At 42.9% G+C, this 23,445-nt stretch overlaps 1 protein-coding gene across 4 annotated transcripts in view; it reads left to right on the top strand.

The window, feature by feature from the left end:
- Window positions 1-6,549: 6,549 nt before the first annotated feature.
- UBE4B (ubiquitination factor E4B) overlaps window positions 6,550-23,445 on the top strand; it is a 110,541-nt gene continuing 93,645 nt past the window's right edge. For 3 of the 4 annotated variants that reach the window (XM_082833960.1, XM_082833963.1, XM_082833962.1), the window contains exon 1: window positions 6,550-7,225. In XM_082833960.1, coding sequence (XP_082690086.1) covers window positions 7,202-7,225 — 24 coding nt within the window. In that variant the 5' untranslated portion in view covers window positions 6,550-7,201. The remainder of the gene's footprint in view (window positions 7,226-23,445) is intronic. The other variant, XM_082833961.1, reaches the window with a different exon arrangement.

The following is a 23,445-nucleotide window of genomic DNA, read 5'->3' as shown; positions in this document are numbered from 1 at the left end:
CTTGGAGTCATCCTTGACTTCTCTCATTTTTTTCATTCTCACCCTCCACTCCCAAATTCTGTTTGCTATTTCTTCAAAATATAACCAGAAGCCCATCACTTCTCCCTACCTTGCTTGCTGCTATCTTGTCGAGCCGTCAGCACCTCTCACCTGGATCACTGAGCCAAGAGGTGAGAACCTGACTGGTCTCTGCGCTTGTACTCTTATTCCCTACTGTCTGTCTTCAATGTAGCATCGAGAGAGTGATCCTTTTAAAACCTCGGAGAGATTAGATCACTCCTCTGTTCAGAATGCTCCAACAGCTCCCATCTTAGGGTAGAAAGCCACAGACATCACTTTCTACTTTCCCTAACATTCATCCTGCTTCAGCCACACTGGCCACCTGCCAGGCCTATTCCTGACTCAGGGCCTTCTATTCCCTCTGCTCCTCATATGCTCTCCCACTGATATCCACCTGGCTCACTTCCTCTGTCCCTTCAGGTCTTTCTTCAAATGCTACTTGCTGAGTTAAGTCTTCTCTGACCACTTTCTCTCTCTATATATATTTGGCTGTACCAGATCTTAGTTGCAGCACACGGGATCTTCACGAACTCTTAGTTGAGGCATGTGGGATTTAGTTCTCTGACCAGGGATCGAACCTGGGCCCCCTGCATTGGGAGCATGGAGTCTTAGCCACTGGACCACCAGAGAAGTCCCTTTTACTTATTTATTTGAATTTAAATTAATTAATTTATTTTTGGCTGCACTGGGTCTTTGTTGCTGCGTGGGGCTTCCTCTAGTTGGGGCGAGTGGGGGCTACTCTTCATTGCGGTACACAGGCATCTCATTGTGGTGGCTTCTCTTGCTGCGGAGCACGGACTCTAGGCACCCGGGCTTCAGTATTTGCAGCACGCGGCCTCAGTACTTGTGGCTCACGGGCTCTAGAGCGCAGGCTCAGTAGTTGTGGCATGCGGGCTTAGTTGCTCTGCGGCATGTGGGATCTTCCCGGCCCAGGGCTCGAACCCGTGTCCCCTGCATTGGCAGGCGGATTCTTAACCACTGTGCCACCAGGAAAGTCCCCTTTATTTATTTTTTTAGTTAATTTTTTTATTGGAGTATAGTTGATTTACAATGTTGTGTTAGTTTCTGCTGTACAGCAAAGTGAATCAGCCATACATATACATATACCCACTCTCTTCTAGACTCCATTCCCGTATAGGTCATTACAGAGCACTGAATAAATTTCCCTGTGCTATACAGTAGGTTCTTATTAGTTATTTTTTATATATAGTAGTGTGTATATGTCAATCCCAATCTCCCAATTTATCCCCCCCCACTCCTTTCCTCCTTGGTAACCATAAGTTTGTTTTCTACACCTGTGACTCAGTTTCTGTTTTGTATACAGATTCATTTGTATGACCACCCTCTTTAAAATGGAAACACCAATCTCCAGCATTATTCTCCTTCTTGGACTTACTTTAATCTATAGCACTTACCATGTTGGCAGAGAGAAGAGGACTCAGCACTGAGTCTGCAGCTCTACAATATTTAAAACTTGGGTGAAAAAAAAAAAAAGAAAAAAAAAACTTGGGTGAAGGAGGCAGCAAATGAACCTGAGGAAGAGCTTCCAGTGAGGCAAGAGGAAACCCAAGGGAGTGTGGCCTCAATGAAAGGCAATATAGGGGAAAGTGTTTCAAAAGTGCTCAACTGTACTGAATGCTGCTGAGAAGGCTGATAAATACTGGATACAAAAAATGGAACTGGTCTTGGCTAGATGGAGATCATTGGCGATCTCAACAAGAGAATTTTCTCAGAATGGCACAGACAGAGGATAGACTGGACTGAGGAATAAGGGAAGTAGTGGAAATAATATGCAAAATGTCTTTTGAGATGTTTTGCTGTGAACGGAAGCAAGTAAAGGAGGCATAGCCCAAAGGAGATGTAAGGTCAAGGGAGGGGTTTTTAAAGTTAGCGTTCCTAGAGCAGAAATGTGTCCAGTGGGGAGAAAGAAAATGATGATGCAAAAGAAAAAGGATAAATCCTGGACCAAAGTCCTTAAGAAGGTGGGAGGGGAAGGAATCCAGGGTCCAGGTGCAGGGGCTGACCTCTGATGGCAGAAGAGAAAACAGAATATACTGTACTTATAGATGTAGGTAGCTTTGTAGATCATCAGGAAGACAAATTTTGGTCCAGTGAACTCTCTATATCCTGGCACTTGAATAAAAGCTATCCTAAAAGATTATAAGTTCTAGAATTTACCTTCACAAATGCCTTTTAATTGACTAGGAAGCTATTTTTTACTTTTTCTAAAGACTATTTTATTTATTTATTTTTGGCTGTGTTGGGTCTTCATTGCTGCGCGGGGGCTTTCTCTAGTTGCTGAGAGCGGGGGCTACCCTTCATTGCGGTTCATGGGCTTCTCATTGCAGTGGCTTCTCCTGTTGCGGAGCATGGGCTCTAGGCATGCGGGCTTCAGTAGTTGTGGCATGCGGGCTCAGCAGTTGTGGCTCGTGGGCTCTAGAGCGCAGGCTCAGTAGTTGTGGCATACGGGCTTAGTTGCTCTGTGGCATGTGGGATCTTCCCGGGCCAGGGCTTGAACCCGTGTCCCTTGCATTGGCAGGCGGATTCTTAACCACTGCGCCACCAGGGAAGTCCCTATTTTTACTTTGAAGTGAAAAAAACCCCACAAAAACTCCTTTCCCCTTATAAAATAACAAAATCTGCCCAAAGTATACTTTTATTTTCAGTCATGTTTCAGTTTGTTCTCCTCCTTTATCTGTTACTAGTAATAAAAAGTACTTTTGCTAACTTCTAGGTAATTCTGAGAACTAATTTGTCTTGGGCCTTGATGCTTGGTAGTTCCCAAATGAGGCAGACAGATTATTTTGCATGATCTAAAGGGGGTAATATAATGCCCCCTTTAGAAGATGGAAGGTGGAAGAAACTGAGCAAAACAATGAGCTAAGTATCATGAACACCTCTGAGATACTCTTATTTACGATTTTGTGGGAAAGCTTCCCCTAAGGGAAGTGGTAGGTACTCCAGCACTTGGGCAGTTTAAAACACAACTGTAAAAGGCACTAAAAAGCATATTAGAGGGATTCATCCTGTAAAAGACCATGGGAAATACAGTACATGGCTAAAGAGAGTTCACTTTTAATTTTTGTGATGTTACAAAATTCATTATATTTGCAGAAAGAGTACTTTGGAGTTGAAGAAAAAGAAAGGGAGTGGAGTTGTCACGCAAATGGTAAAAAGAATCCCTGTATTTCTTAGTCTTAAAATAGTGAGACAGCTTTAAAAGTGAATTCTATGTCAGAAAATCCAAATGTCATAAATCATAAAAGGTTAAAGCTAGATTGGACATGGAATCTATGGTGAATAAAATACTGTGGCATTTTCACAATATCACTACTCAGCAAACAAGCATACAATCAGTACTTTATCTTACATTTTTCGAATACCCATTTTGTTCTAGATATTGTATTCCTGTGATGTATAGACAGAGATATTTGTGTGATAGGGAAAGAATTCAGGGGAAGCAAGACTTCTAATCATTTTCCCATTTGACTTGGGGCAGGCCATTTAATATTCATAGTTTCACTTTCTCCAGCCACAAAATGGGAAGGATATTTCCTATATTTGAATATTGTTACAGATGGAATGTTTGTGTCTCCTGCAAATTCATGTGTTGACACCCTCCCCATGTGATGGCATTACTTTGCAGAGATAATTAGGAATAGATGAGGTCATAAGGGTGAGGCACTCAAATGAGATCAGTGCCCTTATGAGAGTTTCTAGAGAGCTTGCTTGCTCTCTGTTCACAGTCATGTGAGGATACCAGCAGAAGCTAGTACAAGCCACCTGGAGGAGGGAGTTCACCAGATCTGATCATGCTGGCACCCTGACCTCTGACTTTGAGCCTCCAGAACTAAGAAATAAATTTCTGTTGCTTATAAGCCACTCAGTCTATGGTATTGTTATAGCAACACAAACTGACTAAGAGAAATAATAAATGATTCAATATGCCTTGTAAAAGTGAATGTATTACATCAAAAGCACAAATGACAAAAGAAAGAAAGAAATTGGACTACATCAAAATAAAAAAATTTGTGCTGCAAATGATACTATCAAGAAAGTGAAATGACAACCCACAGAATGGGAAAGATATTTATAAATTACATGTTTGTTAAGGGACTAATATCCAGAGTATGTAAAGAACTCTTACAACTCAACAATAAAAAGACAAATAACCAATTAAAAAATGAACAAAGGATTTGGACAGATATTTGTCCAAAGATGTACAAATAACTAATAAATACATGAAAAGATGCTCAATATTGTTAGCCCTCAGAGGAATGAAAACACAAAACTGCAATGAGATACCACTTCACATCTACTAGTGTGACTATTCTAAAAAAGAGATACTAACAAGTGTTGGTGAGGATTGGAGAAATTGGAACCCTCATACGTTGCTGGTGGAATGTACAATGGTGTGGTGCTTTGGAAAACAGTTTTTCAGTTGCTTGAAAAGTTAAACATAAAACCCAGAAATTCTCCTCCTAGGTATATATCCAAGAGAAATTAAAACAAATGTCCACACAAAAACTTACACATAAATATTGATAGCAGCATTATTCATAATAACCAAATAGTGGAAACAACCCAAATGTCCATTAGCTGATGAATGAATAAACAAAATGTGGTATATCCATACAATGGAATATTATTCGGCATTAAAGAAATGAAGTACTGATATATACTGCAGCATGGATAAACTTTGAAAACATATGCTAAATAAAAGCAGCTGGACACAAAAAGCCACATAGAGTAGGATTCCACTGGTAGAGACAGAAAGTAGATTAGTGGTTGCCCAGAGGGAGAGGAGGGGAGAATGGGGAGTGACTTAACAGGCACAGGGTTTCTTTCTGGGGTGATGAAATGTTCTGGAATTAGTGATGATGGTTGATAACTGTGAATATTCTACAACCATCGTACACTTTAAATGGGTGAATTGTATGGAATACGAATTACATGGCAATGACCACGTTTAAAAAAAGAAGTAAATGTACTGATACCAATGTCAACAGGCGTCTAAATTCTGGCTTACACAGAATTCCTTTCCTGGAGAGCAGATAATATGTAAAGCCAGCAGTGGTCTAATTTTACTTACAAATTCCTTACATATCTGGTTGTCAGGTTACTATTTTAAGTAAGTAGCAGGAAAAAAAAATTGTGACTTTTAATTCTGGAATGCAATCTGTAATATTATGGTTAAGTAAACCATCCCATACATTACATTCTTCCTAGGTGGCAAAATCTGGAATTTCATGACACTGTTAAACATTGACCACTGTTTAGACTTGTATATTATAAAATATTTGCATTCTTCAGAGAACAGATTTGTGGTTGCCAGAGGGGGATAGTGCGTGGGCAAAATGGTGCAGGTGGTCAAAAGGTACAAACTCAGTTATAAGAAGTCCTGTGGGTGTAATGTACAGCATTGGGACTATAGTCAACAATACTGTATTATATATTTTAAAGTTGCTAAGCGAATAACTCTTTAAAGTGCTTATTCCAAGAAAAACAAAAAACAAAAAAACAAGTGTGTGTGGTGATGGGTGTTAACATACTGTGGTAATCATTTCCCAATATATACGTATGTCAAATCATTATGCTGTACACGTTAAAACTAATATGATGTTTTGATCACACACATTTCAATTAAAATTTTTTTTGTATTCTTGTCCAGGTGAGGACGATGGTTTCTTTTCCTTGGCTCCACAAGTCTTCCTTGTGTTTGTGTATGCACTTCAAAGTTTTCTGGGTCTCAAACCCATTTATACTTTCAAATTTGGAACACAATTTAAAAAAAAATCAGAAATTATCTCTCTAAAAGAACAAAGTGAAATGAAATGAAGTTCTGCTTGTGTTAAAGTTTTCTTCCAAATGGGCTTTCCTTGCGGAGGAGGAAGAGTCTACGTAGAAAGGTTTTGCAGAATGTGAGCGGTCAGGCTGGTAGAGAACGCTCATCGCAGAAAGAAGACGTTTTCCGTTTCTTTTAGTTCGTTTGGGCGGCATCGTGGACAGTCGAGAGGCGTTTGTGAGCCGCTAAAGAGAAAAGCCTGGGAACAACGGAGACGCTGTGGGCCCGGGTCGCGGGCGGGAGTCCCCTTCTGGCCAATCTTCCCGTTGTCTGCAGGCCCCGTGCCCCGCGGCCTCCGCCATCGCCAGCCCACGTGGCCCTCCCGGGAACCTACCTGGGCCGGGCCCGCGCACCGCTCCCCCGTGCCGTCGCCATGGCAACTCTCCGCCCCGCCCCCCGCGCTCGGCCGGTCCGCCGGCGGCCCCGCTCGCCCCTCCCCCCGCCCCGCGCGGCTGCCGGGGAGAGGGTGGGGCGGAGGCGGGAGGAGACTCAGGAGAGAGGAAATCGGCCGCGCGACGCCCGCGGCCCATTGGCTGCCTCGTCCTGGGGCCAGAAACCCCGCCTGTCTGACGGGGTCACGTGATCCCTTTCAAAGATGGCCGCCCTGTTGTTTTGATGAATAATACTTGGTGGGGCGAGGGGGTAAGAGTAGGGGTGGAGGGGTAGGAGGATTTACTCTTCCAGCCAGAACATCGCGAGTTCGGTCCTCCCCCTCCCCCTTGCCCAGGCTCCGGCGCGGAGGCGGGGCGTGGCCGGCCTGCTTTGGGAGGGGAGGAGCTTCCCTCCTCAGTGCTGGGCTCTGCCTGGGCGGCTCTGGGGTCGCCTTGCCTCGGGGCACCCACTCTGCAGTTGAACACTTCCCGCCAGGGGGAAAGGGTTGGAAGGAGAGCACGATCTGCTGGAGGAAGCGCAGCTGCCGCGCCACCACCACGAAGACACAGTAGGCTCCGGGCACGAGGAGAGCTGGAGACCGAGCTCCCTAGTCTGGGTAACCTGGGAAGCAGAGGGTAAAAAGTGGCGCCTTACGGTAACCCTGTAGCAGCAGCAGTGGCGGTCAAAGGAGGCTGCTCGTGGCGTAAGCAGCTGTAGGAGTCTCTGGGGCAATTGGAGTGACCGACGCCAAGGCATTTCACTGCCTCTCGTGTTCTTATTTTTTAACCTCTGACTATGCAGTTCTGAAACCTCCCCCATTCGGGGGACCAGACAGCCCGATAGACACCTTCCACTCTCCTCCCGCCCTGGTCTCAAAGAACAGAAGATCTCTCCTTAACGCCTTTCACCATTAAGAGGAAAGCGATGGAGGAGCTGAGCGCTGATGAGGTGAGGAGGTTGGGGGACACCTTGGGAGATTAGTTGGCAACTCTTTGGCGCTTTGGATAGGGTTGATATTGCGCCAGTGGTGCCTGGCCTTTGGGCAGGAATGGAGATGACATTTTCTAAGAATTAAATGAGTCCCTGAGAGGGTCTCCGGTTGTATTCTCTTGTATTCCTTTGCCTTCTTTTTCCATCCTGAACTCCATTTGCCTCTTTTCGAGTCTTCTTTTAGGGTCTAAAGAAGAGGAGAGCATACTGAGGCTTTCATTCTTTTCTTCAGGGTATTTAAGCAAAAAGGGCTAGATTTACATCAAGTTGTGTGTGTGTGTGTGTGTGTGTGTGTGTGTGTGTGTGTATACGCGCGCGCTCGCGCATGTGCGTGTGCGCGCGCGCGCCTTACTGCAGAGATCTAAAGAATAATTTTGGGAGGAATCATAATGTATAGGTGTATGTTTTTAAAGGATTTGAAATCCCAAGTATGTGTGGCATTTCACTGTATAAGTTAATTAAACATTACATATGTGTTTGGGGGTGGTCTACAGACAGATTCTTTAATATTTAACAAAATATGCATCTTCTCAATAGCTTCGTGAATTACAGTTAAATTCTAGCAATTTAACAGACCACTAATGGCTTCTGGTATACTCCTCTTTCATTATGCCTTTTTCTAGTTTTTGCCCCTTTCAAATTTGTGTTTTGCTGTAACAGACACTGAACAGGAAGCAAATGGAAGCAAATGACTTTGAAAATTCCCCCTATTATCATTTCTGAAAGGAGTCTTACAGATCCCCTTCTTGATGGTTTCAAGATTATTTAATAATAATAAGAAAAAGTGGCATTTAGGGTACCAGGATTTTCCTGTGACTCTGTTGACTTTTCCTTTCTTTTTTTTTTACAAATAGGGAGCTTCCCTTTCAGGACCCCTGCTGGCCTCATTCTCTTCCACCTACCATTTCTTCCACAGTTCATGTAAAACTTCTCTACAGTATTATGAAAGTAGTCATCCATCAGGTTGGTTGTACTGTAAAACTTCCATGCTTCAGTTTTAGCTGCAGAGCAGTCAGTATATTTACCTAGGGACTAAAATTCTCCAGAGATGAGGCAGGCAAGTGGTGGGTTAAGGGTCACATAGGAAGGGAAGCAAATAATTTTGTTGGTTTTGATACCTGGCTTTTTGGAAAGTCAGGATTGCCCATTCTTTGTTACTGATTTTGTTTTCTAAATACGTCAATAGTGTAATCTTAAATTAGAAGAATATTGAACAATTTCTTTGATTCAGGTAGGAACTATCAAGAGATCCTCTTAGAGGCACTTTGTTTTGTGTAGTTTTTTTAAAGTGCACCCCCTTTTTTCTTTAACATTAATGCTAGTGGATCATTTCTCTTAAGGCAGAGAGTTTTTTAGTGAGTTTTTTACCTCCAGAAATTACTTTTTTTCTTGACATTCTTTAAATTGTTTCTGGTTTAGAAGTTTTTACATACTTGAGTTTTCACTAAGAAAACCATTAAAGCATACAGACCAGTTAAAGAACTGTATAATCTGAACTGTAGCTCTTCACTTTATCCAGTCCTTGAGGAAGGTATTAACTTTTTTTTTTTTACCATATATGGAACAAATATAATCATTGTGGAGGAGATAGACATTTTTCAAGGTCAACAAAATATTAAAATAAATGTGAAAAATTAAATTCACTAATATAAGATCAATATAAAATTATGTTCAACAAATTAGTTGGCCTGAACACAAAGGGATAGTTCAATAACTGGTAATTTTACTCTCAGCATAATCTAAAACAAATATTTTATGGGGAAGAAGCTTAAGTTTTTTTTAATCCATTTCCTGTAATTCTGGGATTAGGTGAACAGTTCTCAACAGAGACATTTCCAGAACTTTTGCCTTATTGTTACTCTATTGGTGGAAACTTGTGTCACAGATACGGTAGTTGACATTTATTTGGTTAGAAAATAATACATATATATTATTGAAAACTCAAACATGTATCTCAGGGTGTAAACAATCAAGACATTGATCTTTCAATCTAAATTAGGAAATTAGGTATGACAGAGTGTCATATTTTAGCAAAATGAAAATATATGAGAATGTAGTCCATGACAAATAGAGCCTGCTATAACCAGGGTAGTAGCTTTAGAAGATTTTACATTATGGGTACTTTTTGGTCCCTCTTATAGATCACCTTGAATTCTTGTATTTTTCTTCTCTTGTGCTAAGTAGAGTATTTCTTTAACGTCAGTGCTGTTTATATAGCACATTACAATGAGCCCTTTGCTGTATAGAGCAGATCCATGACTAAGTTTATTCTCTTCAGGAGCCTGCATTTCAAGGCGTCATTATTTACATTGCATTCATTCTGTACCCTGCTCATGTGGTTTTTTTTTTTTTGTGTGTTGTTTTTTTTTATACCAAAATGATGCTCTGAGTAGGGCAGGTATTTTAAACTGGTTTTCAGCTATGGTGATGATGTGTTTTCATTGAAATGATTTTCTTTTTTTTGCAAAATCTGTATGACCTAGTTCATCTTCAAGAGGGCTGGCTGGGATTCAGGGTGTGGTCAAGGTTTTAGAAGTTGTCTTCCTTCCCAAATGCAGAATATATGACCTTGGACATTTTAGCAGTGTTTTTTCAGTGGAAAGGGACCAACATTTATTAGCAGTCTTAGAAACCTGCTCTGTGCCAGGCATTTTACAACCATTGTCTCATTTGATAAAACAGTGCAGTCCAGCAGTTCCTTAAATTTTCCTTGTTTTATAGGTGAAGCAGCTGAGAATTAGGTTAAGTCCATAGTGCCCTGGCTTAGAAGTGACAGAATTGGAATTCAAACCCAGGGTTCCTGATCTAAAAGCTCTTTTTACTGTATTTTACTGCCCAACAACTGCCAATAAATTCACCACAGCTTCTATATAAATATCCTACTAACATGCTTGATCTGCATAGTTTTTCTGTAAAAGTGTTGTTTTTTATGAATTCATTCATGATGTGATCAAGTTTCTAGTCTTTTTGGTGCTGACTCTCATCACACCCCTCCAAAATCATTCACTCAGCAAACATTTTTTAAAAAGATGCTGTTGGGGCTTCCCTGGTGGCGCAGTGGTTGAGAGTCCGCCTGCCGATACAGGGGACACGGGTTCGTGCCCAGGTCCGGGAGGATCCCACATGCCGCGGAGCGGCTGAGCCCGTGAGCCATGGCCGTTGAACCTGCACGTCCGGAGCCTGTGCTCCGCAACGGGAGAGGCCACAACAGTGAGAGGCCTGCATACCACAAAAAATAAAAATTAAAATTAAAAAAAAAGATGCTGTTGCTCTGTGACCACCTAGAGGGGTAGGATAGGGAGGGTGGGAGGGAGATGCAAGAAGGAGGAGATATGGGGATGTATGTATATGTATAGCTGATTCACTTTGTTATAAAGCAGAAACTAACACACCATTGTAAAGCAATTAAACTCCAATAAAGATGTTAAAAACAAAAGATGCTGTGCATTTCCAGCAAGGTGTTAGGTAGGTTAGGAGAAACACAGTCTTTTTCTTAAAGAAATTATTTAACTGGGGTTAGGGGATGGGTAGAAATAGAGATAGCTAGGAGTCCAGCAATTACAATACAGACAGGGTGCTAAGAGCTGTTGTGGACCTGTGCACAAGACAGTAAGAAAAACAAGAAGGGAGCCCTGTTGGCTTAGCGTCTTAGCGAAAACTTTCAAGAAAAAACGATGCTTATGCGAAGGGCTCTTGAAACCTGCTGTGAAACTGGGGAGCTCAGGAAACCACAAGAAGTAGTGGGACTGGAGACAGGATTTGCCTGGGGGAGTGGCCGCAGGCAGACAGGCACCAGGTCTCCGAGCGTTTTCAGAAATGCTTAGGAGTTTGAACTTTCTCAGTAAGACTATCAGAAGCCTTTGAGGGATTTTAAGGGATTCGAAAGATAACTGGCAAGGGTGTCGAAGGTGGATAGGAAGAAGGTGGCTGCTGTTGCTATGGGAACCAAGGCAGTGGAGTCTCAGGCAAGGCCTTGGCAGTGGGAACGGAGGAGAGCAGACATCAGAAATATTGAGGATCTAAGTTAGCCCACTTCTGATGATAAGTTTGATGTGAAAGAGGTGGACGCAGGGGAAGAAAGAAAAAGATGACTCCTTGGTTTCATTGGAGGAGAGAGAAGGAATTCCAGACAAGGAGCAGATTTTGGAGAAAGCAGATTTGTTCCTTTGGACCACTGAGAGATGAGCTGACATAGAGGCGCCAGCCCTGGCCTTTCTGCTCTTAACATCTCCATCTCTGACCTTTTCTTTCTTTGTAACAGGCCTCAGGACCTAAGCTCACTTTTTTTTCCAGTAGATCATTGCTAACACTCACTTGATAACCAGGATTCTCCTTCCTCAAGCCTGGAAGGAGAGTGGGATGTTGCCTCCCAGGCCCCTTCTCCACTCCTTTTTGTTCATTTTAGCCAAGAAACAGAGAATGGTAATGATAATAGTTGATATTTATGAAGCTCTTAATATGTGCTAAGCACTTAACTTGCTCAGCAAGGTTGGTATTAATAGCCCCGTTTTACAGATTAAAAAGTTGAGGCTGATAGAAATTAACTTGCCAAAAGGTGGACACGAGGAAGTGGTAGAACCTGGATTCTAATCCAGAGTCTGATCCCAGAGTTCTTAATCCCTTTGCTAAACTACCTCCAAAATAGGAATAATCTCAGCCAGATGTAATGGTTGCGGCATTTTTATTGTCCCTCTTGAGATGGGAAGTGGAAGCCCTCGTTATTGCTAAGAGTGGAGCTTATCAAATAGCCCTCTACTCTTTTAGGGGAAAAAGACAGGAAGACTTCTGACAACGGGTCCTTGGGTCTTCAGGCCTGTGCTTGGCACAGAATGCATTTTCTCAGAAGGTACTTGTGGTGTGTCCAGGTGGAGAGAGCTTCTGTAGCAGCTCCTTCAGTGATACTTGCTGTTTACTTGCTGCACGTCAGACACCACACGAGCCTTGCTTGCGTGGAGCTCCTTTCTAGTGGGAGGAGACGTGATAAACAAATACATACACATAAGATGTCATTTGGTGACAGTGCCACGGAGAAAAATAAAATAGGCTATAAAGGGATGGAGAGCAATGCGAGGAGTGTGTGCAATTTTAGGAGGTGACTTTCAATCAATTCTGAGGTGCCCCACCCTTTTTTTTTTACTTCACATTTTCACATCTTTGAAATTGGGATGCTTCTTGGTGTAATCACGGTTGGCCACGTGGTAGTTGTGAAAGTTGTCATTTCCTGTTTATGTGTAAACCTGGTTATACCTGTTCATGTTGTTGTACCTTCAATTAAATGCTGTGCATGATAAATATAGTTGCTATTTTAAATGCCTCCCCCCAAATTACACTTTGATTAGCAGTGAAAGCATATGTTACTTTGTATGCAGAGAGAAATGGAAATAGCAGTGGGGTCTCAATTTGATATTAGTAAAGGAAACAAAGAAAATGTTGGTGAAAGAATGACCACAATTTCATATTTTATTGCAAAGCAGCAACCAAGTGCATTGGGGAGCTGTAGAAAGGCAGAAATCCACAAGTCTCTGAAGCTGTGTCACATTTTGAAATTGAACATACAGTTAGAAGGACTGCCTTTTACACCCAGGCAATGCAATTGAAGGTCAGAGACACTCCACCTTCTCAGAAAGAAATTTCAAAGCAATGAGAGGCTGGTGTAACTGATTACCACTCTGGCCTGGTCTGTTGTTAAGGTATTTTGTTGTGGTTTAATGGACAGTAGTTTTTTGTCTTGGTGGTGCAAAAAACAACGGTGCAGTTTGCAGTCAGTGACATTTTGTATTTGATGACATATGGTATATGCTCAGCTTTGTTTTAGATCATGAGGATATATGAATGAACAATACAGGAAGAAATCCTTGCCTGCATGGGGCTTACATTCTGAATTATGTTTTTTTTTTAATTTATTAATTAATTAGTTTATTTGGCTGCGCCGGGTCTTAGTTGTGGCATCTAGTTTCCTGACCAGGGATCGAACTCGGGCCCCCTGCATTGGGAGCGTGGAGTCTTAACCACTGGACCACCAGGAAAGTCCCTGATTTATGTTTTAAAAGAATCACTGTGGCTGCTGTGAAGAGAATAGATAAAGGGGGAAAGAGTGAAAATGGAGAGAAAGGTTAGGAGGCCAGTGCAGGAGTCCCAGGACCAGGGTTTGTAGTGGAGAAGGTGAGAAAAGGTCAGATAGAGGATGGTCAGATATTTTGTGGGTAGAGCCAATAGGATTTGGTGATGGGATGGATGTGGAGTGGAGTCAAGAATGGCCATCTGAGCTGAGATGTCATCGAGTGGACCGTTGTAACAGTTGAAATAGCACGACACGAAATAGCAGCTGCTTAAACCAGATAGATGTTTATTTCTCTCTAAATAGAAGTCTGGGTAGGAGGCTGGGGCTGCTGTGGCAGCTCCATGCTCATTAGGGGCCCAGGCGCCTTCTGTCCTGTTGTACCAACTCTCCTAATGTATGGCATCCATCTTTTGGTCCACGTCTGTCTGCACGGTAGCCAGAGGGACGAGAGGAGAGGGGAAGGAGAAGTCATGCTCCTCGTTAATGGCACAGCTTGGAAGTTGCACAGATCACTCACTTCTGCTCACCTCCCATTGGCCAGAACCTAAGTCATGTGGCCACGGCTCCTGGCTGGGAAGCTGAGAACTGCAGTTCTTACTGGGTAGCTGTATGCTCATCTAAAAGCTCTCTCACGTTAGAAGGGGAGTACAGTCAAGGCTGTTCTGTTCAAACCCTTCTTCCGAAACCTAAAACACACTCTCTGCTTTCCTAAAGAGGCAACCTTCAGTTGAGTCCAGAATCTCTGGGTGATATACCATCCAGGAACCTTTAGATTAAAATGCAGGTTATCAGCTGCTGTTCCCTCCCCGCGCCCCCGCCCCACCATGTGCTGTGGTGGAGTAGGATAGAATCATGGAAATAACTACCATTTCGAAAAGGGAAGAATGGGGAGTACAGATCCCTCACTGGTCCACAGCCATTGTCAGCTCCTGCCAGGCTGTGGTAGGGGGTCTCCCTGCCTTGGCAGTGGTGGGAGTTCCTGAATCAGTCCTTTGGGGCCAGGTCATTGGAGAATATCCCCTTCCTGGGGCTGAACAGTGTCTCCAGCTTGTTTCTTTCAGGAGCCTGAAGGAGTTGGCTTTTTCAACCCTACTTGATCCCCAAATTACCAGACTCTGAGCAAACTTAGACTAGACTGTGGACGTGCCTTAGGCAGACCTGTTTTCCCTTTTATCTCTGCAGGCAAATCGGCAAACTGCAGCTTGAGTCTGTCTCATTCTTGCGGAACTTCTTGCTTAAAGTGGCAAGAAGCCAATAGGCACCCAAATTCCGAATTGTTCAACCAGTTCCCCTAGAATTGTAGGCCGTGTAGGCATGCAGGCTATTTTCTGAGGTGTCACAGGTTTTACCAAACGTTTTACTGTGGCCTAACAAGGTTACCAGCCTTCCATCCTGCAATATCTGTGCCCATGCTGAGCCCTAAGCCACTGCCACGTAGTTATATTCTGTTTAGGTTGATTACTTCCAGGTTCCAAATTCTATCTATTAGTTAAGGTATTGGTTTGATTGCTGCAGCAGAGAGATCCAAAATAATAATGGTTTAAATAAGATAGAAGCTTATATTTCTTTTAAGTAAAAATCTGGGTAGGTGGTTGAGAGCCGGTTTAATAATTCCATGATCACTAGGGAGCCAGTTCTGTTTAGTGCTGTGTTATCCTCTGTATGAGGCATCTAGCTTGTAGTCCAAGATGGCTGCTCCAGTGCCTACACGCACATCTGCATTCCAGTCCTCAGGGACCAAAGGGGAGGACATGTTGCCGTCTGTCAAGGGCATGATCAGAGATGTCACACATCATTGCTTACACCTCCTTGGCCAGAACTCAGTCACGTGGCCATAACCAAATGCAAGGGTGGCTGAATGTATAGGAGGAGGAAGCAACTAGCTATCTCTACCGCAGTGATGCCAAGAGTTTTAGCCTTCACAGTTTGAAAAATGGAGTTGTTCTGTACTGAGGTGGGGAACACTGAAAGAGGAGATTAGAGGGAGAAATTAAGCTATCTGTTTTGATCATATTCTTGTTATATTGTTTATTATTTGTCCACTTGGAGATGTTAAGTAGGTTGTTGGATGTATGTTGGGCTTGCAGTTCAGGAAGAAGGCTGGAGTTGGGGATACCAATCAGGACGTTGTCAGTATATTTAAAATCATGAGAATGGACAGATGACCTAGGGAGTGAGCCTAGATAGAAGAGTGGAGGTCAGAGGACTGAGCCTTGAGCCTCTCCAGCATTTAGAGATGGGAAGGAAAGAGGACCCAGATGGCTTCGCTGGTGGTGCAGTGGTTAAGAATCCACTTGCCAATGCAGGGGACACGGGTTCGAGCCCTGGTCCGGGAAGATCCCACATGCCGCGGAACAGCTAAGCCCGTGCGCCACAACTACTGAGCCTGTGCTCTAGAGCCCGCAAACCACAACTACTGAGCCTGTGTGCCTAGAGCCTGTGCTCTGCAACAAGAGAAGCCACCCCGATGAGAAGCCCCTGCTCGCCATAACTAGAGAAAGCCCGGGCGCAGCGACAAAGACCCAACACAGCCAAAAATAAAATAAATAAAAATAAATTAATTAATAAAGAGAAAAAAAAAGAGGACCCAGAAAAGAACTGACAAGGGATAGCCACTGAGATAGAAGGAAAGACAAGAGAGCCTGGAGTTCTGGTGTCCAGGAGAAGAAAGTGTTTCATGACGGAGGGCAGTGTTCAGATCTGTTGAATGCCAGTAAAGTAAATTAAAGGAAGCCCAAGACTCAACGATGGGATTTGGCAACTTGGAGGTCATTAGTGACCTTAACAAGACCAATTTCATTGCTGAATAGGTTCAAGACAGAGTAAGACAGAACGGGATGGGAGAGTACATAGCTCAGAGTGAGGTGTCAGCTCCAGGGGTATACTGGGGAGCCATCCATACACTGTGAAGCCATGGGTTTAAAAAGTGGGAAGAAGATATTTGGCGAACATATCTATCTATTTATTTATTTATTTATGGCTGCGTTGGGGCTTTGTTGCTGCGTGCGGGCTTTCTCTAGTTGCGGTGAGCAGGGGCTACTCTTCGTTGCAGTGCGCGGGCTTCTCATTGCAGTGGCTTCTCTTGTTGCGGAGCACGGGCTTTAGGCGTGTGGGCTCAGTAGTTCTGTCTCACAGGCTCTAGAGCGCAGGCTCAGTAGTTGTGGCGCACGGGCTTAGTTGCTCCACGGCATGTGGGATCTTCCCGGACCAGGGGCTTGAACCTGTGTCCCCCGCATTGGCAGGCGGATTCTTAACCACTGTGCCACTAGGGAAGTCCCAGAACATATCCTTTTAAATTTTATCTTTTACCATTTCCTATTATGATCACTAATTCCTTTATTCATTCAATAAATATTTACTCTTTACTCTGTTCCTCTCTTTCCCGAGGTAGGAAGTAAAGGTGTGGAGGTAGATTTGTACATTATTCCTAGCAGGGTGTTTGGGGCCTGAAGAGTTCCAAGTGTAAATTTTGAACCATAACTGGGCACACTGAATCATACTACAGTTAATCTTTAAAACATTTAAGAAAGAGTGGCAAATAGGTATATGATAAAATATTAATTTTGTTTGTGTAGTTTCAGCAAATATATGTGGGATGTTTACTCTCTGCTGGGTATTGGGGTTACATGTGTGGAGATACCGTCTCAAATATGAGTGAGACCTGGTCTTCACCTTCAGTGAGCTCGTACTGCAATGGGGAGACAGGAACACAGCCAACTCCAAGTAGAGTTCAAGGGCTGAAATAGATATTTAAGTAAAGGAGTACAGTTGATGGAGCAGTGAATCCTGACTGGGGAAATCTGGGAAGGGCTCTGGGAGGATTTGAGTTAGTCTGTAAAGATGATCAGAATTTTTGACATTTAGAAAAATCTGTGGTGAGGATAAATGTTTCGGTTATTTCTTACTCTGGGCAAACTCTGTTACATTCACTCTTTGAAATTGATTGTAAAATTTTTAGAAGCACTGAAGAAGCATTGGAGATGGTGAAAAAATCTCTGATATTGGTGGGTGTTTGTGGGTCTGAAAGGTTTTGCCATGTGATTATCGAGCACAGCCAACTGTGTAACCCCAAACGCTCCTAAACCAGTAAGTGAGCAGAAGCTGGAGGAGGAGAAGTTGAGGAGAAATAGGAAGAACAGAAAAGGTGTTTCATTAAAATCGCTTCTCCTATCCTGATATTAATCACACTGGTTGGAATTGTCTATTTGTTTGGCGTATCTCCTACTGCAGCATAAGCCCTGATTATTCTTGTTTTCACTGTTTTTTATCCATCTCTTAGCACGGGGCTTGACACAGGGTGCCCCACGGTAAATAGTGGCTGAGTTCACGAATTGACTACAAGGCGTCTTTCCGTGACTCCCGGTTCTTGTGCTGCAATCGTTTTTTGTTTTGTTTTTGCTGTTACTACGTAAAATTACATTAGTTAGGTTAAGGTAGGCACTGGAAAGAAACATTATTGTCAGAGCTGTAATTCAGAGTCAGATGTACCTGGGTTTTAGGTGGACCAACCAATTGGATGACCCAGGGCAAAGTACTTTCTGAGCCTCAGTTTCCTCACTTGTAAAATGGGGGTCTGCATACCTATCCGTGGCATTGTTCTTCATATTAATTGCAGTGATACATAAAGTGCTGAGTGCAGTGCCCTGGCAGAGCATGTAGGGACATATTAGCTCTCATATGTCCCTTCCTGGGACAAATTAGCTCTCTTTTCCAGAGTAAGATTAAGTTGTACATGGTAAGAATTTTAGTTGGTGCTCATATAGCACCTGCCGAGCCCTTTGCACATAACAATGCGGAGAGCATAAAAGGAGGTCTCTTACCTGTTAAGGTAGCAAACAGGCTGAGGCTTGTGTGAAAGGTTGGGTTGGAATCCTCTCCCCCAGCCCCTTAAGCTTCCTAAAGTCTCTTCTCACCCAGCTGCCATCTTTTGTGTGAAGCCACAGTGTTATCACTTGGCACACCTCCTCTTCCTTTTTCCTAAAATCTGGAGTGATCAGGTGGCCTGCATGTACTAAGCGGGTGAAGGAAGAGCGAGGAAGTTTGAAAGGAAGGGAACTGTGCAGACAGGAGAAACACGCTGCGTATCAGGACCAAAACCCAAAACACGAGGTGATTCAGTCTGATCAAGTCAGATGACGTGTTTCGTCTTCTGAAGGGACTGTCCCCTCCTGCAGGGCTGGAGAAGGGGAATCTCTGAATGGGATGACACTGTGCGAACTGCTTACCAGCTGCCGTATATTTAGCATCATTTGAAAACAGTAGTCAGGCTGGGCAAAGAGGTCTCTTTTGGGTCCTAGTATTGAGAATATCTGGCCTTGACTTAATTAACTTTCTAATTAAACTTTGTGAAATGTATTCAGCGCACATTGTTTCTTTGCTCCCTGTCAGTGTTTGGCATAGATTCTAGATGTGTAATAGTGTCATGGTAATTAGTTAAATTTTCTGCCTAGATGAGATGGCCCTTTGCTTTTATGGGTCTTTTTGGGAGCTGAACTCCTCGGATTTCCAAACAAATCATCATGCACATCTGTCATCTGCCAGGCACTCTTCTAGGGTCATATTAGGTCAGGGTCTTTGGTCAGACCTCTGTCTATACTTGTCACCAGGGCTGGCTTCGCAGACATGTGACCTGCAGTCAGAAGTGCCCCACACTTGGTCGAATGCTCTGCTGTTGCTGTCTTGAAATTTTTAATACATTTGAGAAAGAGGCCCTGCATTTTTATTAGGCCCCTGGCCCCACAAATCCTGTAGCTGGTCCTCGTTTGTCACTGACCTTCTCTGTACAGGTGGGTATATGTCTGGAGAGCGTTTGGTTAGAACCAAGCTTATAGAAAACCGTATGAAAGCTCATCAAAGACCGATGTTCAGGTTTTAATGGAAAAAATATTGATATGTGTCTGACTCTAATGCCATGTCATTAAGAGAATTTCTTGAAATTTTTAACAAGTTTCTACTTATACACAATATTGAATCTTTGGATAACTATTAAACTTCATCAAATAGATTCACTTTTTTTGTGTGTGTGTGTGTATTTTTTTTTACGCGGGCCTCTCACTGTTGTGGCCTCTCCCATTGCGGAGCACAGGCTTCGGACGCGCAGGCTCAGCGGCCATGGCTCACGGGCCCAGCCGCTCCACGGCATGTGGGATCTTCTCCGACCGGGGCACGAACCCGCGTCCCCTGCATCGGCAGGCGGACTCTCAACCACTGCGCCACCAGGGAAGCCCAGATTCACTTTTTTTTTTAATCAATATTTTTACATAGAGGCATTTACTTCCATATTATCGTTTTCACGTTGCATATCTTATTTCTCCAATCTCAATGAAACCTCTTTTGTATTTTATCAAATACATTGGTCATATTTTTATAGTATAAACACTTGTTTTCATGAATTATGGATTGTTGTATTTAAAACTATAACTCGTGTTTTAAAATTTAAAAAATTTTTGATTAAAAAGTGTTATCCAACAGCTAGTTTTCTATATTATTGGTGCTTATCTGTAAATACTTCTTTGTGCTGGCCAATCAGGTATTATGATTGACCCAAAATAATCATATACAGATTTCTCATTTTCAAAAATAATAAAGTACATTTAATGTTAGAGATGGAAAAATTCTGTATATATGAATGCCCTGGTGGGAAAAACTTATTTCTGAGAGGGAAATGAAAATTGGTGGAAAATTAAAAAATATCTAGCAACCTTTATAATCTACTGAGTAGAACTTTTTATGTGTGATTTAATTTACCCATAAAATTATCCTGTTTAGGCTATTGAGGGATATGAATATTTAGAAAAAAGCAGGTAGTAAAGTTTTTTGTTTTTGGCCACGCCATGCACATGCGGGATTTTAGTTCCCCAACCAGGGATCGAACCTGTGTCCCCTGCAGTGGAAGTGTGAAGTCTTAACCACTGGACCGCCAGGGAAGTCCCTTTTATTTTTTTAAAATTAATTAGTTAATTAATTTAAAAAAATTTTGAGGCAAGATGAAGGAAAAATTTTAAATGCTAAAAAGCAATAGCAAAACCCTTTTACCTTACTGTATATAGATCTCCCAGAGGAATTTACACTTTGGTTTCAGCAATAATTATTTTGTGGGCCAGTTAAAAAATGTTAACATTCAATCTACACAGAGAAAAAAACGTATAGCCCCTTTGAGCTTTGAACATCAGTTATGTAGAGTAGATGTTTAGAGTGTCATTTATGACATTTTTGTTTTAGGATGCTACCGTATGACAGCATATATATGTTTATGTTTGGTGAACACTAATTAATTAATTAGCTTTCCACTTTTATGTTAGTTAACCTTTTAGTTATGATAAATACAGACCAGACATCATTTCCGTGGAGTTTCATCACAGGAGTGCCCAATTTTTTTTCTTTCAAGACCAACTTGGGGCAGATGGGTTGCTCATCTGCAGGGGCTTTTGTGTGTTTGTTCTTTTTTACTTTGTATAAATGTCCTCACACTCGAATAGTTTGGTGATTTCTGGTCTAGGGAAATGCGGATAAAGCAGTCTTTTGCCTTGAGATGTTATGATTAGAATGGCTTGTGAGTGGGAGAATTTTAGTGAATGCCAAGTGGAAAATATGCTTGTGAAAGTGTCCCATTAGACACCTCTTAGTCTTTTTTTTTGGTAAGTTTTTTTAAATTAAATTTGTTTATTTAATCTTGGCTGCATTGGGTCTTCGTTGCTGTGTGTGGGCTTTCTCTAGTTGTGGCAAGCGGGGGCTACTCTTTGTTGCGGTGCGCAGGCTTCTCATTGTGGTGGCTTCTCTTGTTGCGGAGCACGGACTTTTTGGGAAGTCCCTCTTTGTCTTTCTTGATGTTAATGTGGACAGGTAACAAAGCACATTGACCCGTACTGGAACGAGATATTTATATGAAAGTATTGCCATTTCTGTTTTTAAAAAGGGCTGAGTGGCGTTTGGGATGATGCTTAACCTGTAGGAGGAACTTAAACATTAATGATCCACGTTAGGAAGGAAACCTTTATTCATATCAAGAATATGATGGGGCTTCCTTGGTGGCGCAGTGGTTGAGAGTCCACCTGCTGATGCAGGGGACACGGGTTCGTGCCCCGGCCCGGGCGGATCCCACATACCGCGGAGCGGCTGGGCCCGTGAGCCATGGCCGCTGAGCCTGTGCGTCCGGAGCCTGTGCTCCGCAACGGAAGAGGCCACAACAGTGAGAGGCCCGCGTACCGCAAAAATATATATATATATATATATATGGACAGGAAATGGCCAGAAGTCAGTGTTTTCTCCCTCTGAAAGAGCCCGCTTTCCCCAGCCCTGCTATATAGATCTGCTAGAATATTGGCGTTGGAGTGTTCAGAGTTGGTGTGAATGTAGACCTTTGGTAGAGATTAGAGAAAACGCACGAACCCTGCCCCAGAAGAATTTACACTTTTGTTTCAGCAATAATTATTTTGTGAGTCAATTTAAAAACTCTTTCCTCATAGCTGGGCTTCAGGAAATTCTTTCGAATGTCTAATACTGCCTGTTTCACTCGGTCATTCTTAAGTGACCAGGAACCATTCTGTGAGAGAGTGTCAGAAGTAGCTGCTACTTGGTCTGTAGGCTCTTCTCGTCTATTTAAGGGCCACCAGGGAAGCCCTGTAAGAATCATTTTTTAAAAATCAGATCTACCTACCCTCAGGCCGTTTCTCTGCTCTATAATGTTAGGCTCTTGATTCTAGTGGTTTCTCCTAGTTTCACAGTCGGCTAATAGATCCGATGTTTTTCACAGATCTGATATAGCTGTGCTGTTTATTCATACCATTTGGGTGAAACAGAGCCCTGAGCCAAAGGAAAACAGCGTCTGAGCCTAAAAGGGAGGTGGACAGAGCAAAAGGATGGTGGAAACCTGGAGGCTGAAGCTACAAAAAAACAATGACTGTTTACTGTGTGTCAGGTGGGCGCTTGGTTTGTTCAGCAGATATCTACCGAGTGCTCTCTGCTGTAGGCATTGCTGTCGTTGGTTGGGCTGTGGCGGTGAGCACGATAGGCCAGGTCCCTGCTCTCCTTGTGCGGCGCCGCGGGGAGGTAGGCCATATGCCCATAAAGAGAGACCAGCCCAGGTCATGTGTTGCGTTACCTTAATCTCTGATGACTGTCTTGCAAGATGAGTGATATTTATATCATCACCTGCTTCCAAATGGGGAAACCAAGACCCAGAGAGGTAACACAGCTGGAAATGGGTACAGCTGGGATTTTGACCCAGAGCTGGCCCCAGGAGAGCTCGTCCGTCCCGTTGAAGGCTATGAAGACGGCACCTGGCGCAGCAATCGCTCACCCACTGCGCTCGGTCTCTTGTTTTACTTCCTCTTTTTTTCCCCCTTGTTTTACTTTCAAGCGGAATGCTTTTTTAAAAAAATTGCTCTAATATCAAATGTTGATGAAGAGTCTAGAATAAGTATTGTTATAAGCCGTTTATTATGTTAATTTGAAGTAATACTATTAACTAATATTTTCAGTGTTACAGGGTGACTCAAGAAAGTACTTTGGATGATCAGGCAGCTTATGCCTTTGGTTCTTAGCCCTCTTCCTCTGGCAGAACGTGCTTAGGCACATACCTAACACATACCCAGGGTTCTCCATACTATTGATCAGATGCAGAAAATACTGACATCAGTCATTTTTGTTGGGCTTTATAAAACTCCATGTAATGAAAAACCCTGTAATCACTGCCTGGCATTGGAGAATTACTAAGGGTCAAACCTTTTTTCTCCCTGAGACAAAACAGTTTATAGTCTCTTTTCTAATGACAATAAAATCATTTCTTTATCGTGAGCCAGACTGTGGGGTTGGTGGTTAGACTAGTTACGTAGGTGTGAGTGTCCTATGGTAAAGCAGCCAGGGTAGTAGAGTTCAAAAGACAGTTAGTTTGAAAATTGTGTATTTTGCCAGCGACTGCTGGAACTTGGCCTCTGTAAGAATTTTGTACTTTATTTTTGAGAGATTTACTCAACTAGAAAAGTACTCATGGAGGAAGTCGGATAACTTACCTTGTCTGCATTCCTTTCGCAGGGAAGGGAAGGGGAGCCTGGCAGGCAACTGAGTGGATGTGGGTAAAGACAGGCGCTGGAACAGAGGGGGCACCAGCCCAGGGGTG

This window comes from Leucopleurus acutus, assembly GCF_964270905.1.
Source record: "Leucopleurus acutus genome assembly, chromosome: 2".
In the NCBI taxonomy this organism is placed as follows: Eukaryota; Metazoa; Chordata; class Mammalia; order Artiodactyla; family Delphinidae; genus Leucopleurus; species Leucopleurus acutus.
Note: the sequence above shows the minus strand (reverse complement) of the source record. Positions and strands in the feature narration are given on the sequence as shown.